The 15,000-nt window shown below is 35.1% G+C and overlaps 1 protein-coding gene across 1 annotated transcript in view; it reads left to right on the top strand.

Annotated features, from left to right (window-relative positions):
- Positions 1-13,804, top strand: part of LOC136829224 (RNA-binding protein MEX3D-like) — a 261,260-nt gene extending 247,456 nt beyond the window's left edge. The window contains exon 3 of the mRNA XM_067087525.1: positions 13,550-13,804. Coding sequence (XP_066943626.1) covers positions 13,550-13,804 — 255 coding nt within the window. The remainder of the gene's footprint in view (positions 1-13,549) is intronic.
- The last annotated feature ends 1,196 nt before the right edge of the window (positions 13,805-15,000 follow it).

The following is a 15,000-nucleotide window of genomic DNA, read 5'->3' as shown; positions in this document are numbered from 1 at the left end:
TTTTGAACAGCGACATATAAGGTAGAGTTCGTTGTGAGTTAGTGATGAGTTAAGCGTAGCATTAAAGGCATAGCGGACAGTCTGAGCCATCAGTGACTTGACTGGTAATCTAATTTTCATTACTAGAAACGATCCACATCTATGTTTCATTCATATTTCCAACCCTTTGGGTCATACCCATCACATTAAAAGCAACATTTAATAAGTAAAAAATGCGCCGAAGTTTCTTCGGCGCAATCGAGTTTTCTGTACAGCGTATAATGCTTTATGAAACTATCAGCCACGGCCCATGAAACTCTCAGCCGCGGCCCATGAAACTTTCAGCCACGGCCCGATGGTGCCTGTGTTGTTGGCACCTATAGCGGTGCCAGACTTACGATCATGGCTAAATTTAACCTTAAATAAAATAAAAACTACTGAGGCTAAAGGGCTGCAATGTGGTATTTTTGATGATTGGAGGGTGGATGAGCAACGTACCAGTTTGCAGCCCTCTAGCCTCAGTAGTTTTTAAGATCTGAGGGCGGACAGAAAAAGTGCGGACGGATAGACAAATAGCCATCGCAATAGTTTTCTTTTACAGAAAACTAAAACTGTGACATCAAACGTTTAAATGCAAGTCCGACAAAGATACACCATTCAGTCTCAACCTGTAATGTGAAAATAAATTTATTCTCATTTTCGTTTATCTTTCGTTAGTTTTGGTGATAAAACCGAATAAAAATGGCTATGAGAGTTTGTTTGGGGAGGGGGGTCGAGGGAATTTCACCATCCTGCAGTCCAAATCCTGAACATCTGCAGAAGCGGGGTAATGGCTCCCTTATAGCTGCTGATCATGATTTGCTTTTCCCGGAAAAGAGTTTATGCAATCTGCAGATTGGTCGGTGAATGTGCTATGTTGCTGACCGTATTTGGAGGTGTAGTGGTAATGAACTTTCCTGGGAGAGGCGTAAATTGTCTCTTTAAAAAGGGTTATTTACATTGTATGTATATAAACAGTATATATATGTATATATATATGTGTGTATTTATGTATATATATATATATATATATATATATATATATATATATATATATATATATATATATATATATATATATATATATATATATACCTCACTTGTTGGCCGTGTGGGTTAAAAGGCGTCACTGTAGTCCTGGGTTCTTGTCTTTCGTTGGTTGAGCCCACGGGACGACGGACTTATTATCAACTAAAAAATTCCCTTCGGTAACATATATGAAAATATATTATATTCCGAGGTAGAGCGAATTGGATATTAAAGGACGTTTGTAGCTTAATGCTTGTATATGAATCACGGTGATGTGATAAAAATTCATTATATATATATATATATATATATATATATATATATATATATATATATATATATATATATGGATGTATGTATGTATGTAAATGTTTGTGGAGAGGAGTATTTTCATAATATGAAATGCGTGTGCAGATACTTCTCTCTTAGGAAATCTCATATCAAAGCATACGCAGTTGGGTTCACATAAAATGACACATTTTGTTATTGCAGTTGAAGGTTGGGCGAATAGTCAGGTGCCGCGCTGTGTCTAGTGACCATCATATAAAGGCGAAAGCAAGCTCTGGATAACAGTAATAAGGTCGAAATGACCAGAAATGAGTTGAAGTCAATGTAACTGAAGATATCGAAATGTATTTTTTCTTTTTTTTCGTAATTGGCTTTTGCAGTGATTTTGTAGGGTATTTTGTAAGTATAGGCCGAAGAAATAAAATATATGCATGAAAAAGTAAAAAAAAAAAAAAAAAAGTTTCTTCCCCCTATCGGAAGTTATGGTGATGGCTAAAACAACAACGATGACAACAGCAATGTCTAACACACATCTTCACTTAATACTTTTGATATTTATACCACAAGGTTTGTGCCAAGGTTTTCTTGCATTATAACCGGTAACAGGCCAGACTTTTTGCCCTTGCAATATGATACTGGTGTCAGGAATACTGTCATCTTGCTGTCACGGCATTCTAGATTTAGTACTGGTGTCTGCAATCGAAAAAATGATTTTGTTTATTGGAATTCATCAGAAGGATTCACTAATTGCTGGAAAGGACACAGTAGGGGGTGAAATATGCAAATATACATTCCGCGATGACAGTCGTGTAAGTATCATATAAATGCATAATTATCCTGGAAGTAATGAATATTTATGTATGTGTAGATGTGTGAGTGCATATATATAGATTTGTGTATGCGTGTATATCTCCAAGTGTGCAGGAAAACGCAGGGTCCATTTTTTTGTGCTGTGTGAAAGACAGAAAGGTAGTAAGCGAAAACTGTGTTTATTGGTTCTGGGATTTTGCAGCTAAAGCCAAACTGCAGAAGAAAAAGTTATGCTTTTATGTGTGCGAAGTCCAGGCAACAGAGAGAGAGAGAGAGAGAGAGAGAGAGAGAGAGAGAGAGAGAGAGAGAGAGAGAGAGAGAGAGAGAGATACAATTTTACGCTCACAATGGGGTAATACATAGAGGGAGTGTTAGGATGGAGTAATTACTTTAAAATAACATCGTTCTTTAGTGTGGTAAATCTCATACTTCTTTGGTACGATTAAAGAGTTCAGGGGATAGTGCCATTGTGCTTAGATTTGCAAAAGTAAGAAGAGTAGGTCTTTGACTTTATGCAATCCAGTAGTAGTGAAATTAAGGAGTATATACTTTATAAAATCCATGAGTGCTGACAATTTGTTTCTGCAAGTAAAGTGCATGAGTTCTGAGGGAAATTTGACGTCAAATATAGGCATAGTGAGAATTGATAATTGGCGCAAAATACAGATGAAGTAAAAACTGAGATTGGTATCAATTCCAGGTGTAGAGAATTGAGAGATAATCCGGTTGTTAGAATAGGGAGCTGACGCCTTAAGATACACCTTTATAGCTGAAGAAATAGAAAAACTTCCTTACATAGATAAGAAAAGTTGAAAAAGATATATTTTTAGGACTCCAGATTCGCAACTGAATAAAAAAAAATAAACGTAATTTCTTGGGGTAACGAAAAATTTACTATGAAGTTATGAAGACGATCAAGTAACAGGTTTTTGTCAATTTTAATATAAAGGAGTATAGATGTAAGTACGAACGTACTTGTCTGAATGTTAACATGCCTAATGAATTGTACGTATGTTTAATAAAAGAACATACAGGTATTTCTGAAAAGGAAGGTCTATTAAAAAAATTGTTTTAAATGTATAAAAAAGGGGAACTTTTTTTTAGCCTAATATCAGGCTTTTACTGTTATTTTTAGTGAATTAAAAAAAAGTGGTATTTGCTTTTAGACTAGATATAAAATAAGAACTTTATTCTGAGAGAGAGGGATACGCAGTAAGTAATCCGTTTTCTTTTTACGTAAAAACAGGTCTTAGTTCGAATGTAAAGAATAGCGCTTAAATGGAAAACTTTAAAAACTGAAACAAAAAGATTCGTCTTTTATCCCATAAAGGATTACAAAAGTGCTGTAGTATCTCTATGATGTAACACTTTTAGTGTATACATATATATATATATATATATATATATATATATATATATATATATATATATATATATATATATATATATATGTATATTATATATATATATATATATATATATATATATATATATATATATATATATATATATATATATATAGTTTTTTTATTGTTGCGCATTGTTTGGTTTTGAAATTTTACATTAGATTTACTTGAAATCGTTCGAAATAAAGCACAAACCTTATAAATTTACCTCCTATCTTTTCATAATACAATAAAACTCTTTAAAAAGTGACGTGTGTGCTTTCACGCTCATACTTAATGATTGGTCAAGCAACGAGGCTGCTGACAGAATGAAAGAAAATAAAAATAAGAAACTATTGCATAAGTAATGAATAAAAGGAAATTTATATGATGTTCCATGTGAGGTATTTACTGATTACCCAGAGTATCAAATATTGAGGTTGTTTGTTCGACGATACAGAGATCAAACAGGTAAACCTGAGTCTTTCGGTGTGATGAATCGCCGCCTCTACTTTCTAGGTCGCTGGAATTTTTAGCTTTCGAAAAATGTTAGCACTGCTGATATGAGTTCCCCCAGGAACGCCGTTGGTATTATTACGAGGAAAGATAATGTTTACTTTGTGAGAATACAGAGCGTGCGTTAGAATGTAGTAGAAAGGACGGAAAATGCAGAGCCTTAGTCATCAAAAGCAGGGAGTAGACTTGACCACATTCACCATGAATAGCTGCCCTTTAGCCAGTGAAATTATATTTTCCCATAATTATATGTTGAATTAATTATTAATGTCTGTATACATATATTGATTTATTAGGACATTGGCCAACTGCGAGTATTACACTTTCTGGGAAATTTTCTATGTCCCCCTTATGGGAGAAATATAAACAGTTGTGAAATATAATTTTTTGTTTCATAATTGTGTTCTTTTAAACTTTTAATCAGTGATGTATTCAAACCATATGGAATGATAGTATTTACATGAAAGCCGTCCTATTACGTAATTCTGTGGTTTTATTGGAATTTTTAAATATTTCTATGTAGGTAAATGGATTTACTTTTATGGATGAATAAATATAAAATATTTAAGGCCAAGAGCAGGCACTGGAGCTATAGAAATATTATGCGCCTGGATTGAGAGTCATGAAATACGAGCTGAAGTGACTGGTAATGTAGAAATGTGATTGTTTTAAAAAATGTTGACTAACACAAAGTTTGATTTTGCAAAATCTACTTTGTATTATTAACACTTTATTATTTTAATTTCTTGATATGTCTTTGACATCAGTAAATAATTTTGGGATGTCAAATGATGTTCGTTTAAGTGCGCTTGTCGTCGTTCACTGAGACATCACATGCCTGAATATGAATCTTTCTAGCACATCTGATGACAGTCATTTTTATTAATGAATTTTGGTAGCTTCTGGATACGTGAAAAAACCATTGAGAAAAAGTAAGCCAAATAATGAAACTCGTAAATTTGACGTCAGCGCAGTGGTACTGTGTTAATCATTTTAATGGGGTGTGTCATTGAAGTTAACGTGTAGACATATTTCTCTCTCTCTCTCTCTCTCTCTCTCTCTCTCTCTCTCTCTCTCTCTCTCTCTCTCTCTCTCTCTCTCTCGCTGTCCAGTTCTCAATGAGGATTTTCTTTTTCGTAACTTTGTTCGTCGATCGTATGTGGTCTAAGACACCAATAATGTATTTTTGTAACTCTTTCTTATATCTACGTTTATCGTTTTGAATTTTTCTGTTATAATTGTGATATCTATTAATGATATTAGGCAACAGATATGCTATTGCTGTTTATCATCGGGCATCATTTTGTGACTTGTATCCGTCAAATTGTTCAGCCGCTGCACGCGACTGATATAAAAGAAGAATTTGAGCGTTCACTAGTGTGATTGATTAATATGGAATTCATCTTCGCTTGAGTTGTTGGGTCAATGTCGCCGAATGAGTCTTCATTATGAGCTTTAATGACATGGATCATTCACAGATATACTCATTTCTCAAATTATTCGCGTCTAAAATCTCCTTTCGTGATATTTTCCCCGAGATCATTTTCTATCTTGTGAAAATTCATCGGGGCGGGGAGTTTCTTTATTCATATAGTTGTATTACTTTTTGGGATATTTTATTCATCATCAGTACTCCATTCTGATTTAGCTTCTTTTGCTAATAGTCTCTTTTCGCTCATATAGTTTTATATTACGTGACCTTGGCGTGAGGTATCTATTGTTTATCAGAATAAGTTTGTTTACATTTTACCTTGTGTGTTGGCACGTTGAAGAGCCCAGGCTCCGAAATTTTCAAATATTTACGTTTTTGGACTATGTCATCTTATTAATTGATGAATCTTATGAGATTATATATATATATATATATATATATATATATATATATATATATATATATATATATATATATATATATATATATATATATATATATATATATATATATATATATATATATATATATATATATATATATATATATATATATGTATATATAGTATATATATATATATATATATATATATATATATACATATATATATATATATATATATATATATATATATATATATATATATATATATATATGTATATGTATATGTATATGTATGTATGTATTTGCTTGTGGGTGCGTGTGTGTTTTGATGGATACGTGAAAATATTTACAGTGTTTTACTAATATAATGTAGGGTATACCTTGACATATTATTATTCGCAAGAGCTTAAATTATCATGGAACAAGCAACAAACTTGCAGAAAAACTTCTGGAGAATAAAATAGCCATATATTGAAATAAAAAAAAATCAGTGAAGAACAAGAAAGGAACAGAAATTAATCGACAATTATTTCAGGATGTGTAATTAAATGCAAATTGTAATATATATAAGTGGTTATAGTAATCGATTACAAATATCAGTAAGTAAATATACTTTAATAAAAACGTAGATAAATGAAGAGAAGCTTAAAAGACACACAGTCAAAGATAATTAAGTCTGCCTTTTTTTTTTATCGCCAAGCAAATCAAACTGAACCTAAAACTGTGTAAATCTCTTGAACAGGTCATCGTTTAAGGACAAAGGTTACTTGATCCCCACAACAGGGCTTAAACCATATAAATTATAAAACCTAAAGTAATCAAGCTGCCACAAAAATACATCGATCCGTGCAAAGATCGATATGTAGATGTGGTGTTCGATTTAAAGGATGTTTTTATGAACTGCCTCGCACTATCTTTGGACTTCAGAAGTTCAAGCTTGGTGCAAACGCTTTTTCGTCGTGCGGGGTGACATAAGTCTCACTTCATAGTTTGGTATTTATCTTATTATGTTTTTTTGGTTATTTAAGACATTTGATTTCCTTTTTTTTTTTGTAGTTTATTCATTGATTACCCGTTTCTTTCTCCGCACTGGGCTGCTTTTCTTACTTGGGCCCCATAGGCTCGTAGCATTCCGCTTTTCCAACTAGGGTTGCAGCCAATTTTTTAAAAATATTAATTGCTTTCGTAAATGGACATAGTTTGCACGATGGCATCGAAAATATGTGAAAGTCAGTGCGATGTTTAATCAGTGCTCGTTATAGTTCAACAATGGAGAGATTCTGGCACGAATGAGCACAGATAATATGACAATCTCTCTGCTCTTCAGGGTACAGAGATGTTGCAAGGCTACGGTGTCATTGTGTTGCGTCATGATGGCACACTGTACGGATTTTTCACGTGGTTCCTTGATCGGATAGAAGATTAACTAACTACCAGCGTAGTATTAAACGCGCTCCAAGTGTAATAACACGATATTTAAAATAAAAAAAAATGAATAAGTAAATAAAGAAGTGAAATAAAATATTCGCTCACGCAAAATGATAAATTCTGCATAATTCCCCAGACTTCGAGACTTAGAGCCTTAAAAACGAGCCTTGAAATAATTTATGCAAGCATAAAAAATAAGCCGGTAAAGGCTATCAGACTTCAAATCCAGTTCCATTTCTAATTTCATAAGTGATATTTATTAATCATCAAAAAGGAGAAATTATACCTTACATTCCTGTATTTGTTTAAGCTTTAATTTCCCTTTGTGTAAAGAGTGGAGTATTACTGTCATTTTCCGTACCACTTTAATTTAGGAATATTTCCATATATTCGCAGTCGCCATCTATAATACTATTCTTGGCAACCGTATGGTTTTATAAGCAATGAATTTTGTTTTTGTCCTTTTTCTCAAATATTAGGTGGTGGTTGCGTTTAGATATTTGGTTGTCGTAGGTCATTTTGGTTTCTAGGTGCAATAATGAACACGTTTTTAGGTATTTTATTTATTTGATCGCTTTTCCAATTACCCTTCTAAACACAACTGCAAATCCTGATCAGTAAATGTAATCACGCATCTCAAACATTGCAAATCTTAACCAGTTATTATTATTTCTCTCTCTCTCATTCTGACTAAGTTTGGTTTCCCTTGTTCAAAGTACGCTTGCGTATTAGGAAGAATTGCTGGATGTTAGTTTGTCTCGCTTTAACCGTTGAAAATTGATTACTTTTGATTGACGTTAATAACAATAAAAGTGAGGCGTTCTGGAACGCAGTGGCATGATTTTCCTGCCAGGGAAGAAAGAAAATATATATTTTTATTTTTATTTTTTTTGTCTAAAGCCTAAACTGACATTTATTCAGATATGCAAGTAACTGAAATGGAACGGGCGTTCTACAGTTTTATATTCTTATTTCCCGTGCTATTTTTCCTTCAAATATAAAGTGATCTTATGTGCGTAGATTCCTTAATGCACGAAAATTAGGAAACATTCCCTTTAAATTAGGAAAAGACTAGAAACCCACATCAAATAAAGTGCGAACATGTGCGAGTGAAATTTAGATACCAGCTGGCAAAGGAAATCGAACATCTGATATTTTTGCAAGGACAGACTTACCAAAAAGGAAACGCCAGGGCGAGTTAGCGTGACAAACAAGGAGTCTGCTGTGCCCTCGACCCCCATTACCAACGCCAGATTCCGTTCTTTTATGAGAAGGACGAGATAAGAACTCGTTTTATAGCTGCACCGACGGCTCTACCCAGGGTTGTTTGTTTGAGCGGTGGGCGTAGGTGGGTGGGTGTGCGCCCCTGATATCTACCTACATACCTGCTACCTTTTGTTTGATGCAACAGAGGCTTTAGAAGCCTCGTTCCGTATTCTGCTTGTTTACATTTGAAGTCTGCGTTGAAGACATTCTTTTGCTGTAATGGTGTCATGCAATGACACCAGAGAGATTTTGTAGTTATAGATAATTGTCCAGGTTGGTGCATCTTATCATCAACGTAACTCATATATTTGTAAGGGTCTCGAAATCACCTCTGTTCTGTCCCATAATATTTGTAAGGGTCTCGAAATCACCTCTGTTCTGTCCCATATAGTTATAATATGTATTATTCAGCATTGCCTTCTTTTACTGAACCGCACACTGTATAGATATTTCTAACCTGCGAAGGTCGCTGCGATTTTCGCAGTTCTGATTATAGACCGGCGTTGACCTCTTTTCTCAGAACACATTGTTGTGAGTTATGTCATACTTCACAGTGTTACTGAAACCATGACGAGAAAGCATAAAACCAGGGACTCACATCTAGAATTACACACTCACCGTCCGCCCGTCCACATGAATCACTACCTGACGGCATTCTTCCTGAATCACTACCTGTCGGTATTCTTCCTACGGTGACCCACATTGAAGTTTGCCCTAAATCGAGGAGAATTACGAGAACCTCGGCGGCTGTTATGATGCTGGGGAGTCATGTGGCATTCTCTTGTGTCAAAGTGACAGACGTAATGAGGGAAAAGTCTCTGAGAAGGATCGCCCGTCAGGGTCCATTAGCATAGCTTTGTGGTGAGTAAACGAATCGCCCGTCTGATTGGTGGGGCCCTGCAGCTCGTGCCTTTTTTAGGACCTTGAAAAAGGATAAGGCAGTGAGTAAAACCGAGATGGGATTTTTGTCAGTATTGTGAGGACTTGTTAGGAGGAGGAGACAGAGAATTCCTAATGAGTGATTTAACCCAAGTAGGGTGAGGATTACCCTGGCGAGGCCTTCGCGTTTTGATGGTACATATTTTGACGGGATGCTGATCATAATAACTTGATATTATTATTATTATTATTATTATTATTATTATTATTATTATTAAACAGTCAACAAGCATGTACGTACGTAACTTACTATTAAGGTTAACATGCCCTACGTCGTTTTTGGGAAAGCTCCCTTTATCATCTTCTGTCGTCCAGTTCTGGAAACGAACTTTGACTATTCAAATTGTAAGTGGAACACACTACCAGTGCAATTCCAAAAAGAGAGTATTCTTCCAGAGTTATCATGGTGGGAAGAGAGAGAGAGAGAGAGAGAGAGAGAGAGAGAGAGAGAGAGAGAGAGAGAGAGAGAGAGAGAGAGGAGCTATTAATACAAGGGTGGGAAAAAAATAATCGCCAAAACAGTGATGTTATATTAATCCTAAGTATTCGTTTCTCTGGCGACCATTTTTTTTGTTCCTTTCTCCAAAGGGTGATATTCTTCAAGGAAGGAATTCTTGAATCTTACCTTAATTTTTAGTAAAATTCCCATAAATACGTTATCCATTTCTTTTGGAAAATAATACCGTAAAATTTGCTATGCAAAGCGTATTCTAGACGGAGGTGTTGTGAGTTGCTAAGATATGAGTTTCTTGTTTGGAAAATTTGATTTGTTTCCGAGGATTATGGGTTTCTTGCTTCAACTTCACGACTGAGAACCGCTTTCCACTTCGTTTTGGGAAGAATGTATGATAAGCTGTTATTCATCTTTGTAAAATAGTTTCATTACTTCCTAATTTTCCTTTCAGCTGTGGTTTTATCGTTTTGATTTAACTCCCGCGGTGAGGAATGTGATGCCTGCATAGTATACCTTTAAAGTCAATTTTTTCAAATTCATTAGCCTTTTTAGCATGCAAGTCACGGACAGAACATTCGCTATTGTTTTCCGAATGGACTTGCTTTCGTGATGAACTGCGATATGGAATGACATGACTTCCGTCTCCGATTGCAGTGAGTTGCGTGTGTCAGGCAGCGTGAGGTAGGGAAGCCTTCGCTAGTCCGAGGAACAATATCATTAAGCGACATGTGTATGATGAGATACGAGCCATGACTCCAACTACTGAGATTAACAAGGGACAGCAATATTCATACAGCAAATAGTTTTAGACTTATTTTTTGGTTGGTGTTTCGAAATCGTGCGAAAAGTGAAGTCTTTGGGTGTGTAATAACATAAAAAATGTACTGCTGAAATTTACATTAGAGTAACTTAAAAGGTAGTCTGTTTGCACTGGTATTTAAACCCAATAATGCACATATTAGTACTTCTGAGTGTACGAACGTCAGTCGTCCCATTCTTTTTGTCTTTTTGACCCGCTTATGTTTACACATATACATCCTTACATACATGAAGACACACACACACACACACACATATATACAGTATATAAAGTTCGTCGTTAGTGACCAAGACAATCACGAAGCCAGATATCCCCATTTTTTTTTTAACGTACCTCTATCGCGTCCCCGTAAGAGAGATGGCTGAAAAGAAAAAAACAGCAAAAGTTCACTGCCGCATTCATTATGGTAAAAATTATAGATGTAATAAATTTATAATTTTCTGGAATTTGGATTACTTACAGTACTTTGACCAATTAAAGGACTATAATCTAACCATTTTAATTTGGTAACCTATAATCTGTAAATCACTCCTTTTACTGTACCGCCGTTCATATTTTCTGTCTTTCATCCGACTTTCCACCCTCTCTAACAATTGTTCCATAATGTATCTGCCAGGTTGTCCTCCTCCTACACCTTTCAAAACTTTTTAATGTCAATATCCCTTTCAGCGCTGAATGACTTCATAGGTCCCAGCACTTGGCCTTTGTCCCACATTCTACATTCTATTCTCTGTTCTATTTATAATCTGTAAAGTATCGTAAATTACTCACTAGCCAAGGTCTCTCTCTCTCTCTCTCTCTCTCTCTCTCTCTCTCTCTCTCTCAGGGAATAAGTAATTTAATGATGTTGCACATATTACTGCAGCGTAGAATATGCTCGCAGTATTTTTTCGGGTATCAGCTCATTATGATACGCACACAATCGCTACTGTCCGTTGAGTGAAGGGTTTGTGATTTATTTTCGTTCATTACGATAACACGCGCGTAGAAATTCTAAAATGAGACTGAACCCAGTATTTTCAGTAATTCTGTGTATATTTCCCATTAGTTAAAATAACACTTTATGGTGGATTTAACTCAAATTTTTCTTTTACAGTTGCTAAGTTTCCATGTAACCGGGGTCATAATGTAGGAATGAATGTTTATGTTGAAAGAAAAATCGTGATTTATAAATATAAAAATAAATGATGCATGAAAATGTGTTGATCTTCATGAGCGTACGCAGCTATATCTTATCTATATGAAATTTGTCATTTCATGCAAATGTTGATTATACCAGGTGTCATTAGCAATTAATTAGACTGAAAAACACGTTTAAGCGTATATGTGTTAATTCATGTGTATTGATAAGTGTAGTTTTTACCATCATTAATAATTCCTTCCGAGCAAGTGTTTACCAGTGAGTTTGTGAAAATGCATTTCTGTCTTTTTAAATAGAAATGCACATATACTGTACACACATACATACATAAGTAAACGCAGATAACGCTCTGTAATTCTGCTCCCCTTAAATCCAGCACCTGTGTAAACCTACCCTTTTTGTAATCAAATATTTACATTCAAGTGCCTTTGTACAAAATCAGATTCTTTACTTAAACCTTCTTGGCTTCTCTAAATAATTTGAAAGTCTGTGGCTGGCATTTAGCTCTCTCTCTCTCTCTCTCTCTCTCTCTCTCTCTCTCTCTCTCTCTCTCTCTCTCTCTCTCTCTCTCTCTCTGCAGCGAAATGTAATAATACGTGAAACAAACCTATAGCACTTGCATTTTGTTATTTAACAGGGTAAAATTACATTTAACAGGGTAAAATTACATTGCAAAACTATTTACAGTTTTTAGGTGGTGTATGTATGTTTGTAAAAATCTTGACTGGTTTCCATATACACGTGAGAGAGAGAGAGAGAGAGAGAGAGAGAGAGAGAGAGAGAGAGATAGAGAGAGAGAGAAACTGCATCTTCAAAGTACTAATTATTATTCTTCTTTTCTTTCTAGGTAAGTGTTGGTCACCAACGACAGTGTTTTAGTCTGATGAGTGTATTTTATCAAGAGTAAGTACACCTATATTTAAGCAGTCTTAGTTTATGATTAGATATGGTGTTTCCGGTCCTGACGGACTGGATCGGACCAGTTTAAAGTCGTCTACGTTGTATGTTTCCAGTTCCTTTTTGGTCATTTAACAAGGTGTTATGAGTAAGTTTTCTTTCTGTTAGTTATTCGGTATAAGCATGAAAATTACGTTATTTTTCTTCGACAGGAAACGCATATACGTGCTTTATGGTGACACACGTGTTATTAATACACGTGAATTTAGATTGTTGGAAACACGATCATATACAAAAATGTGTAATTTTCATCTATATATATTTGTTGCATAATGTATAATATATGTATATTATATATATATGTATATATAACTATATGTACATGATTTTATGAATTTATATATATATATATATATATATATATATATATATATATATATATATATATATATATATATATATATATATTGGCGTGTGTGTCTGTAGGTGGTCGGGTGGGTGTGGTCTTGTGTTCGTGGAGAAAAGTATTAGTGACTTATTTTCCTCGAATCACACAAAGGGTATTATTTAATCAGAAGTAATTATTGATCAAAGTTCCTCCAGCAAATTTTTTTATTTCGAAAAGTAGCTGGTTTCGTTTTCCAGTTAGTTCTGTAATAGTGCGCTTATAATACCAAGAGGTTACAGAGGCTGATCTTAACAAGAATCATATTTTCATTGCAAGGGCTGAATATTCTCTCAGCCCACACAAGCTCACAGGGGAGGCTCAACAGTCTCACGTCAAGCCCCCTCCCCCCCTCCCCTCTCCCCTCTCCACTCTCCCCTCTCCCATCCAATTTCATTTCACCACACTGCTATCTGGTACGCAGTTTCGGGCGTCTTGGGTTTTAACACCCTTTCCACTACTATTGGTGACCCTTTTGTCGGCCCTCTTCCCTTGCCTCCTCCTCCTCCTCCTCCTCCTCCTCCTCCTCCTCCTCCTCCTCCTAAGGAGTAATATACTCCTTTCGCTGACAAATCTTCGAACGTTCTCTCACGATCACACCACATCAAAACACAAATCCAGCTGTTCGACAACGCTAATAGCCTTATTTTCCGTCACCCGTAACGTTGTTTTTTACTTTGAATATTTAGTTATAGATCAAATAGAAACTTTTAACTAACGCAGTACCTTGTTAGTTATTAGTTTTCTGTAAAAGAAAACAATTGAGAGGGTTATTTGTCTGTCCGTCCGCACTTTTTCTTTCCGCCCTCAGATCTTAAAAATTACTGAGTCTAGAGGGCTGTAAATTGCTATGTTGACCATCCACCCTCCAGTCGTCAAGCATACCAGTGCATCTCTCTAGCCTCAGTAGTTTTTATTTTATTTAAGATTAAAATTAGCATTGATCATGCGTCTGGCACCGCTGTAGGTGCCAACAACACAAGCCACCACCGGGCCGTGGCTGAAAGTTTAATGGTCCGCGGCTGAGGGTTTCATACAGCATTATAGCTGTACAGAAAACTCGATTGCGCCAGAAAAATTTGGGTTCATTTTTTACTTGTCATTTTTCTTTTCAGTTCAGTGACGGGGGAGATAAAGATTTCCCTTTTCCTTTGACGGCCTACTAAGTTTGAACAGTGTACAGACAACTGATAATGTTATGTTCCCGGCAGGACCTCCCAGAAGGGAAGGGGAAATGCGGGCTTTTTTTTCTCTCTCTTTTTTGTCTCCGTTTTGGAAGTTCCTGAGACAGCGTCGCCTTTTTGTCTTCGGTTACGATCCGCATGAAGCTTTATTGTTATGGGGAGGCTTCCTTACGTGGGAGGGAGGATGTTGTCGTACAATACATTAATGACCCAGTACATGAATGCACACACTAATTTGTTTGAGTGTTTTAAATTGTCATTAATTAGTGCCATATACTTTATGTTCAAATAATTCAGACGTACAGAAAATGGCATATGTTTTATATTATATATATATATATATATATATATATATATATATATATATATATATATATATATATATATATATATATATATATATATATATATATATATATATATATATATATATATATTATATATATGTGTGTGTGTGTCCTTGCACGCGTGTTTGTGTATATACACAGTATACATCTGTCCAACGACTATCCACAGTACAAAAGAGTAATTTGGTGGAAGAAAAATATGATCATAGGTATTAGC

The sequence above is a fragment of the Macrobrachium rosenbergii genome, chromosome 44 (assembly GCF_040412425.1).
Source record: "Macrobrachium rosenbergii isolate ZJJX-2024 chromosome 44, ASM4041242v1, whole genome shotgun sequence".
Classification (NCBI taxonomy): domain Eukaryota; kingdom Metazoa; phylum Arthropoda; class Malacostraca; order Decapoda; family Palaemonidae; genus Macrobrachium; species Macrobrachium rosenbergii.
Note: the sequence above shows the minus strand (reverse complement) of the source record. Positions and strands in the feature narration are given on the sequence as shown.